The sequence below is a fragment of the Amaranthus tricolor genome, chromosome 5, assembly GCF_026212465.1.
Source record: "Amaranthus tricolor cultivar Red isolate AtriRed21 chromosome 5, ASM2621246v1, whole genome shotgun sequence".
Taxonomy (NCBI): Eukaryota; Viridiplantae; Streptophyta; class Magnoliopsida; order Caryophyllales; family Amaranthaceae; genus Amaranthus; species Amaranthus tricolor.
Window position 1 is genome coordinate 12,201,863 of NC_080051.1, and position 10,861 is coordinate 12,212,723.

Here is a 10,861-nt window from a genome sequence, read left to right on the forward strand (position 1 = left end):
TGTGTTAAAGAAGAAAACAACAGTGTATTTTCACAATATTTTAAGGAAGTAGAGAAATTAGCAAAAATTTACTTTCATATTTATAAAAATCGCGCATTCCAAAAAGTAACGTTTTAAAATTTCTTTTAAACATTGGGTCGGCCCATAATAAGAGACCTTCACAATTAAGAATTTGTGTTTTAAAATAATTTACTCATTTAAGTTTGGATTTCTCAGAAACTCTAAGTTGAAAGTTTTTTTTTTATTATTTTTTTTTAACTTTGACTATCTAAACTAGGGAATTTTAAATTCACAAATTCTCAATTTTAACCTTAAATGTATCAATTATGACCTTAAATAGATCAAATTACTGAGCGGTTATTGTGAAAAATTATAATTGAGCTGATAGGATTGTTCGTCTCATATTGAGACGGTCTCATCTATGGATGGTCATGAGGCGGGTCTGGAGTAGGTCTGGCCAGACCCGGACCTGAAGCCTTTTATTTTTTTATAGATCCAGACCCGGATCCGGACCCTAAGGGTCCAAAATTTTCAAACCCAAACCCAGACTCTCCGGATATGACGTTTCTAGGGTCCTTAATGGGTCTTAAACAAAGTCTCTTTGATTTGTCAAAATTAAAACTTTTGCCAGTCTTTTTGTATTTTTATAAGCAACTTATTATCGTATTAAAAACACTTGTTCGAGTCCATGAAATTCAAATACAAAATAATTACTAAAACGTAAAAACACTTGTCTAAATGCATAATTAAAAACCAAATATAAAAGACTAAAAGAGATACATAGTTTATATTCCATAACATTAATGCAGACATTGAAAAGAAATTGCGGATCTTATGAAGACAATACAAAAATACAAAAATACATAGAAGTACCTTTATAATCATACGAAATTGAAGAAATCAACACGAAAAATAAAAAAATGAAAAAAAAATTAAAGAAAACTAAATCACTAAACTAAATCACTAACAAACATCAACACAAAAATCAAAGTAATGGTGGATTAGTGGAATGAGAAAAAAATTAGGATTAGGACTTAGGCACTAAAGGTGAGGCAATGGCATTATAGGTCTGTGACAGTTTGGTACTAAAGCTGTAAAGCCTGTAATGCACTATATATTAATAATAAAAAAATTGAATTGTATAAGGTCCAGATCTGAAGGGGGTCTAGAATCTGGGTCCGGGTCTGCATCTTAAGACCCGAATCCAGACCCCTCAGATATTTTTTGGATCCAGATTCGACCCGAATTCGATAGATCTCAAAAAACAAGACCAGACCCTTAAAGAAAATACGGGTCCAAAGCGGGTCCAATAGGAACCCATGACCATCCTTACACTCTCGTCCATGACCAGCCGTTTTAAAGTTAGATTTCCTTCATTCTATACATCAATTTAAGAGCCTGCTCTCTATTTGTTTTTGCTGCAACTACAATCTAGACCTGTAATGATCTGCAAACCATTTATACCAAATCGATTCATTAGAAACCTTCTAAAGGTCACAACAAATGAATCACTAACTTCTGATTTGTAGATTCTTCTTTTAGGGAAAAAATTATTGGTTGATTGGATCCTAAAAATTGCAAAATGGAAGGAATTGGAGCAGAAGATTTATCAACAATTGGAGGGATTGCTACAGTTTCTCTTCTTCATTCTTTTATTCCTACTCACTGGTTGCCTTTTTCGATTGTTGGTCGTGCCCAAAAATGGACTCTTTCTCGAACCCTTTTCGTCAGTAAGCTCTTTGATCTTTTAATTCGTGTTTTTTCGTTTATGGGATTCTTTATTTTTAGCTTAATTAAGCGCTTAATGCTGTTTAGTTAAGTGGATTAACTATAATTTTTGTATTAGTTGCATAATTGATGTGGATCTATACTTGCCAGTTGCCATTCTTTATAGGATCAAGAACATGATAAGAATGATAAGGATAAGGAATATAATTTTTGTATTAGTTGTTTGATTTGGTACACCATTATTCAACCTTTAAATTTCAATTTGAATAGTTACTTTCTCCAGTTATAGGCTTATAGCTTGAGCAAGCGTATAAATATAATGTTGCTTAATCTTGTGGATTAGCAAAAGATTATTAGAGTGGGAATCTAGGCACGCACCTTCCTAAGCCATGGCTCGGGTCTAATGGTTTAAAGCCCCATATAACACAAAAGAACGACAGTAGAGTTGGTCTAGCGCACATGTAGAGGATAGAGATGAGTGTTCGACTCAACCTATAGTAATATTCTTAATTCGCTACTTAGTTTTGTTGGAATAGTGTAACAATCCACCCATGTTGAATATGTATTGAAATTCCGCTTGGACAAAGGGAGAGAAAATAAGTGAAAGCAACATATCAGAACAATCTTACTTTTATTGAACTCTCTTAATCAATGAATACAAGAAAGCCGTCCTATATATATAGGAGAGGAGGAAGGGACATAAAGCCTTAAAAGAATCTCAAACAAGATATAATATTAACAACTTAACAATATGACTATGAGATTCAGTTACAGAAGCTAACTAAACTTGACACCTAAAAATTCTAATAGTACATTGACTCGACTAAGATAGCAGTTAAGCTAACTTTCTGCTAGCTTCTTCTCCAACAATTAGTTGGCTAATATTTTTGGAATGGTGGATCTAGGCTTGCCCTTTATGGGACAATGTGGTAAAAAGGAATGAAGTATGCAACTTTGTTGGATTTTTGTTTGATGTGCATTTTAATATCATTATTGTGTTTTGGGGCACTCTTTGATTTTTAGTTTGGTACTCTTTTGGAGATGATTACAAGAGTTGGTATGTTTCTATTTTTGGAAAATATAAAGGATTGTCTTTCTAAAATTTTAGGTTTGAATTAGTTGGGTTTGTATAATGATGATTACAATGTTGATGAAGGTCAAAGGCTAAATTTGAGTTTAATTGTTCACAATGAGATAATTTAGTGCAAAATTTTGCTTATTAGATGTGTTGTCAACTCTCTGTATAAGAAGGAATACTTGTCCTCCTTCGATTAGCGATTGTTCAAAAAAATTATTAACATAGTGATGGAAGAAGTTCTTTCATGGGTTATCAATCAAGGTTAATAAAGGGTGATCCGATGATTAATAGATCTTCTCAATGGTGTTCAACATAGGTGATACGAGGTCATATTTTAGTGAAGTGATTATTAGTTCATAAGATTTTAGACAGAGCATATGGTAAATCAAAGATAGGTGAGAGTATTCTATCTAGGTATGCAATATTTGTTTTTGATAATCTTATGTTGTGTAATTGTGTTTACTCGCTGGAAATTGTTGAAAGATTTCTGAAGGTGTTTTTACCTTTTCCGACGTGGTTGTTTTTAGTTAGAACTTAGTTGCCCAAAATTGGAATTGATCATGAAGCTATTAAGAATAGACAAAAGTTGCATTTCTTATCTTAGTGAAGGGAACATCTAGTTAATTTCTCACATGGTTAATGTTTGGTTAGGATTCACATGGATGCTAATGTGAGTAATGTCACCATGTTTAACCATTGGTGTGTTGGCCTACTTATGAATAATCATATATATAGGAACCTAGGAGGAATGATGTATACCTTACTCTGTTGTTTTATTAAGCACATGGTTAGCTTATATACATGCTGATTCAACAATCGTGAATATGAAGTAACCTTTCTCCCCCCTAGAAATTTCCGGCTTTTAGCCTTATAAATTGTTAAGTCATCATAGGTTGTCAATTTATCAATCAAGGAAAATTTTCCCTCTTGTTCTCTACTCTGAAACCACTTCTCTTTTAAGTAAAGCATCATCACACAACTACCTTTACATGTTCATCTTGTTAGTCTTCAATTTCTGCATAATTGATATCCTTGAGTTTGGAAAACATACATGCGGTTGGTGCAGGCTATAGGAAATTAATGGTGATAAACATGCATCTACTAGCTCGTGTATAAGGCCAGGGAAAGGAAATGACTAAATAACCAATCAACGACACTTACAACTGATTTAGCATGGGTGTTGACTCCAAAAGCATTTGAGTTATCATGTGATGTTGATGGCGGGCCAACCCCACTCTCTATTTCCAAAGATCCTTAACTCTTCAACTTAGTAGCAAAACTCAAACAACCATGCAAGCTTTTGAGGAAGCTTCCGTTTGCATCAACTTGTTTGATTTTGTTAAGCAAGTTGTTTGTCTTTCCATAACTAGGAAAATAGGATTAATCATTATTTTGATTATTTGTTTGAAGTATTGTAATTAGTAGCTAGGGAAATCCGTGTGCCTAAGGAGGTTTATGATTCGTGTGCTCTAAAGTTCTAGCTAGTTGTGTGTGCTCCTAAGCTCTACTTAGATTCTTGTGCTCCTAAAGCTCTAGCTAGATTTGTATGCTCCTACGATCCAGCAAAGGGTCGTGCTTTTTGTTCCCTTGGCAATATGTGTGTTTTCGACAAACTAGGGTAATCCGGGTGCCAAAAGATTAGAACCATACGACTGGACAAATAATGAGAAGGAATATTGCGTATTGAAGCTACTCTCTAGGCTTGATTTTATTTCAAGGCTTTAATCACATTTTCAAGGGAGTTGAGTTTTGTACCTGTAAAATTGATTTTAGACGTGCAAATAGTTAGTTCATTTGTTTATCTTTTAATTTTATTTGTTAAGTAGATAGTTAGATGCCTAGCATTATAAATAAAGACCGAAATCTTTAATGAAAGGCTCATTGCCAATTAATCCTTGTGCCTTTTGTTTTCTGTGTTGCTTATAACCTTTAGAAAAGGTTATTGTGATCTTTGGAAATCTTAAATTTTTTTTGTGGTGCAACTGTATCACAATGTATTAGAATATGCCATGATAGATCTATCAAATTAGAGTTGATCTTGCTTGGACTTAGTGCATACTAAATAGTGTGCACCAACACCAACCTCAAATATAAGGAGTGAGTTAGAGAATGTAATTAAGTGGGTGGAGAGTGAGGAGTATAGACCTGTGAATGAAAAATTAAGGAAGGATTTACACAAAAATATAGTAGACTAAGTCCATTTTAGAGTTACACCATAAAATTATCCTTTTCTTTCTGCTCTCTTTCTCATGCCAATTCAATAAAACTAGCCACAAAAATAATCTTTTTTTCTTTCCCAAAGTTACTCAAATTCCTAGTCTACAAAAGGGCTTCACTTCCGTTAGCCAAAATCAAACTATTGTTTTTCAAATTTAATCACGAGTTTATTAGAGAACCCCATTTAGAATGCAGTCTTACATCAGATGTAAATGTAAAGCAGATATGGAATGTTGTTAGAATTAGACCAAAGAAGCAAAGAGAATTTAATTAACTAACTTAGTTATAACAGAACATAAGCAATCCATCTGCTGCATAGGGTGCTGCTGCCTGCCTGAACTAGAATACCTTCTGATGCCAACTAAGTTGCTGTTGCTTATTGCTTGGAAACTGCTGACTCTGCTCCTCTGCTGTATCACATAACAATAATCTATATAAGATAAATTTAAGGGTATGATAAAATCATTTGGGTAAAGGTTATGGCGTTGTTTTGCAGTCTTCATGCACGAACCCTTGCTTCTGTTCACACTACTAACTTGGACTTCCAGGAGTAGCCTTTCTTCTGTCTCTTTGATGACTGATTTATAGGAATTTTATCATACTTAGTGAATAAAATTTGACAACAGCATTTCTTTGCGCTTTTAGTCCTCACGATTGGTTTCCTTTGGTCATGAGTTTGAAGAAACCGAGATTAGTCTTGGACAATGGAGAAGATTAAAGGTGATAAAAGACCCATATTATTAAAGTAACAACACATAGGAGGGTTCTTGTTGTATTTTGTGACCTTAAATTAATAATCAAACTTATAAAATGAAGTTACATAAACTTAGTAGATTACAAAAATATATGACAGGTTCAAACCTTTGATTAACATACACCCAATGTGAACTTCATCATCGGGAATCACCATATATCGAACATAGTGACAAGAAGATTTTGTATGTGACTTGATATAAATTCTAGGCGAGATTCTCTTCCTAAAACATCATTTTCTCCCTACTACGGTGCTTGGGAATGTATATCGGAAATATATTTTGAGATACAAAGAACTTCACTAAATTCCTAGCACAATGAAATTAGAACGACATGGTAAAACTTAAGTGGAAGAAGAAAACGGAAATTTACGATCGAGGATTGCAAATTTTCTATGTAAAGTGCTAGAGAGGATAAGAAATTCAGAATTTACATGTATATTCCATGTATATCTCACATAAAAAATAACTTACACATGCCTTCTATATTTATAGAAGAGCATACAACCATTCACGAAGTAATATGTCACTTCATAAACTGCAACATCGATTCACAAATCAATGTCGATCAATCCATCCCAATATATTCAGTTAATATAACCATATTAACTATAGGTAGTTATAACATAACTAACAAAACCGAATAAAAAGAACATTGCAAAAACCACTGCAAAAGTTGCGGGCCACGACAAAAGTTGCGAGCTGCGACTAGGCCAACTTGCGAGTCGTGAGTAATGTCGCGAGCCGCGACCTGTGCTTATACCAAAACAGAAACTTTTGCAATTTTGGGATATTTCTTATTAATTATTTATTTAATTAATTTATTTGATTTAATTGACTTATTATTTCGGATAACCGTGATACGCTCTAAATGACAATAGTTCTCATCCCATTTTCTTCTCACTTATTTATTCTTTTTATACCGTCTTTCTTGAAAACGCTGATTTGCGTTGCTGGGACATATTGACAAATGGAATTTGATAAGGTGCAGTATTGTGGCCAATATTTTCTTTTTATAATTTTAATAGACTCTACAATCAAATGATAGAGCAGCAAATATCTTGCTCCTCCGTGATTGAGGCTTTCTAATTTGGACTGTGGTATGTGATAGTAGGATATATTGATTGGGTTGCTGGATACATCATCATTTTTGATTTTTATGGTGCAATCATATTCGAAATTTGAGGAGCAAGGTGATGTGTTATTTGGATGAAATTTTTCGACACAAACAGTTTAGTTGGTTAAATGACATTAAGATGCAAGATATGCTTTACTTTTATTTAGGTTTTTGTCTTTAGTAGGGAATGAAATTTTCTGAACTTTGTGTTGAGGGAAAACAGGAGTAGGCATGAGAAATTTTCAATTGAACAAAAAGTTTGTGTTGACGCAAAACAGGACAAGGCATCAGAAGTTTTCAATCGGACAAAGTTGAAGGAAAGGATTATATGAATGGGAAAGCTGGGGCTTTTATTGTATAAAATTGTGTCAACTTTCGTAGGCTAATGGATCCTGCTATATCAATATCCCCACGAATTCTCCAAACTAGTGCCACATGATTCGTTAATCTACTCACGAATTGTGAATAAAAAAAGCGAATTATGGTCGGTTTTCGGCTATTCTTGGGCAAATTTGAGTTAATCACAAATTCAAAAAGCGAATTAGCTAGCGAATTATGTTAAACTACTCCAAACTCTAAAGGAGACGACTCAGCTAAAAGACAGGCTGCACATTGGTCTTTCTTCTAACGTGACTCCATTGGACTGTGCTGAAAACTAAGAATATCATCTCACACATAGAAAGGAAGAAAAGGAGGAACTCTTGTGCTGCAAATGACAAACAACCTCTTGACAAATTGCTCTCCAATATAGCATTATTATACTCACAATTAAGCACCATTTTGCCACCAAACAAATTAGCTTTGACCTCCACAGTACTAGCATGTTGAATTTCCTTTGATGAACCACGTGTGCTAATATTTCACTTTCTTAGTAGCATACGGCTTGTGTGTGCACTCAGTTTGACGAATGTTTCTGATTTTACACACTATTATTTTGTATGTAAGTCTGGAGTCCAGACGAAGCTGGCTTTCATTTGTAGAAAATAGTACAAACAGTGATAATATGTTAGAAACTTACTGACTAAGGCTTTGATTAGATACTCATTATATTTGCCTTTCTCTTCACGCAGCTGTATTTGGTGCATGTTTACATGTGCTATCTACTGCAATTTTGGGCATAGCAGCTGTAACAATGGCCAATACCATTGCGGGTGAAGAAACTGTGCACAAGCTTGCTTCACTATTACTTGTGGTTCTTGGTGGAAGTTACATCGTGTTGTTTCTATGCGGAAAGGGAGGCCATAGCCATTCTCATCACCAACCCATGGAAAAAATGGCTGTTGCTGGACTTGTTCTAGTGCCTGCTCTTTCTCCTTGTGCAACGACACTTCCTGTGTTTCTGGCTGTTGGTAACTCATCTTCTATGATGGTCTTGGCCATCATAGTGCTGTTATTCAGGTACCATGCCTTTTCTTGACTAACTTGTTGCAATAAAAAAGAACTTTTAACCTAAATATAGTAACTTGACAATAATTATATTGGCTGATCACGTGTATGCAGTACTATCACTGTAATGACTTCTTTGGTAGCTCTCTCCTTCTATGGCGCAAGTCAGCTCAAGTTTCATTGGGTGGAGCGATATGACAAGCTTCTCGTTGGGTCTGTTCTTTGTTTTGTTGGAATCTTAACTCTCATTTTCCATGATCACGACCATCATCATCATCATGGCTCCAGCGAGCATTTTACCAGAAAGATTCTAAATCTTTAGTTTTGAATTTATTTCGACTTTAATTTGTGTATCAGTTGAAAAGTGTGTCAAGTATAAAATTGTTTGAATGTATACAAATGGCTTAGGAGGTTAGAATATCCTGTTTGCCTCTAGGTAACCACTGCTCCTTTGTCCTAGTTTCATTAGCTATTGGGTAATGCTTTGTATTCTTACCTTAGCATCAATTTACAAAACATGTTCCTTCTCATGAAAACTTCGTTATTCTGAGAGAACGAGTCTCTTGATATTTGTGGCTTTGTGTTCCTTCTCCCCTCGAAGGTAACTTCATCCTTTGTTTTAGAGTTGTCATTGAGCAGGCGAGTCTGTTACTTCACCGTTTGTGTTTTCCTAGTTTTTTTTTTTACCTGATATTAAGGCCCTATTCTCTTAAACTTATTTTTTGAATTTATTACTTATTCTTATGGGAATCAGATCAAATTAGATCATACCATATCAGAAAAATTCAAATCAGATCAGATTAGCCCAGATTAGATTAAATCAGACTTTAGTAAATTCAGATCAGATTCAATCAGATGAGACGAAGAGAACATACCCTAATCTTTTGTTGGTTAAAAGAGCTAGGGTTATCAGGTGATAATTACGTGGGTTGTAAAAAACGATGCAAAAGGGTGAGAAGAGACTCGTAAATTATTGCGCCTGTTGAAGAAAAAAAAGATAAGCTTACAAGACATGACTTACATGTTTTCACTTCAATTAATAAATCTTACCCTACCATGTTTTCGCTTTCATAAATCGTGGAACCAAAAGTTCCAATATTTACAAGACATCAAGACATGGTAATAAAATCATGAATCTCTTGTGCATATTTATCCCACAGTGTGCATGGTATATGATTGTTTGTGGAATCTTCACTAAAACATATATTTGCTTTAAGAGTTGTAAAATAAATATTCTGTTAAACCTACTCGGCATCAATTATTTCAAGATGAATACTTGTTTTTTAACTTGTTAAAAACATTTGTTGTATGATACGGTTTTATTGAAATATGTTCTTTATATTTGGGTTAAATTGCCCATTTTATGTATTTTATGAGAATATGAGTTTCTTATTTGAGGTTGTCTCACCAAAAGACGATCTCTCATAAGAGTAGCTTCAGATTATATATTTGGTAACTTTTGTAGGAATTCATATACGTAAAAATGTGGAATATAACCACAATTGTTAAACATCTATAACCCATGAAAACAAATATATCATATTATATGAATCAATAAAAGTGTTAAGAAATCAACAACTTTCGGTGCGTGGTTTCTATGACAATGAAGGGATTCTGTAAGGTATTATCGACTTAGAAATTAGTATTGAGTAAGATACCTCTAATTAACAAATTTTCTTTTTCTATTTTCTCTTTTAGTTAATTATTCTAATTGGCTATCAACTCTATTTATAATAAAAGGTTAAAATTCTAATTGAATACTCTTTCAAATAAACCTTAATATTTGACTATTAAGGGTAATCGAGTACTCTCATTTTAATAATATTAGCATAGTCAAAATTGACCTTTTATCTATTAAGTGTGATATCTAGGATTATAGATTTTTATTTAAGTCTATTTGGTCTAATCTTATTAGCTCAAAAACATACGTTGTTGCCTAGCAAGCAACGTCTGCATATCAAATGTACAACTTATATTTTGATATTAATCCTATACGTGTTTAATATGTATTGTTAGATTGTTTCTCAGACAAAATTCTTCAATCTCTCACTTGTCCGTAGACAAGATGACAATACTAGAATTCCCTTAGTCTTAGGATATCAGATTTTGCTATTACAGTACACGACTCTTGTGATTCGTAAGTGTTAGGGCAAAATCCTGTCTTACTTTCTTTCAGTTCGAACAAATTTTATCTGATTTACAAATTAGCCCAGAACGCATGTCAATGCCTTAATTCTTATTTCTCACTCGCGAGTAGCTTAAATATCAATCCTATCGAACTAGAAGACTTATTTAATCTTGAAATCTAACTAATCCCACTACGGCATGCACAAACTGAATCATTGTCTTTGTAACCATGGTATAAGGCTTACGTTTTGACGAAGTTAAAGTCATAACAAATCACAATGTAGTAAAAATTACTTATGTTTAAGGAATCCATCAAGTACCTTTTCAAGAGTCTACTATTATTAATAGGATCATGGTCAAGTCTCAATAATATATCCAATATATATTAACTTGTATAATTAAATAAACATCTTCATGTTTCCTATTATCAAACAATATGCGATAGTCATTAATCAC

General features: G+C 33.6%; 1 protein-coding gene across 1 annotated transcript; it reads left to right on the forward strand.

Annotated features, from left to right (window-relative positions):
- The first annotated feature begins 1,367 nt into the window (after window positions 1-1,367).
- LOC130814231 (uncharacterized) lies at window positions 1,368-8,902 on the forward strand. The gene is made up of 3 exons (XM_057680312.1): window positions 1,368-1,730; window positions 7,963-8,290; window positions 8,393-8,902. The coding sequence occupies exons 1-3, from the start codon at window positions 1,583-1,585 to the stop codon at window positions 8,598-8,600; spliced, it is 684 nt and encodes a 227-aa protein (XP_057536295.1). The 5' UTR covers window positions 1,368-1,582; the 3' UTR covers window positions 8,601-8,902.
- The last annotated feature ends 1,959 nt before the right edge of the window (window positions 8,903-10,861 follow it).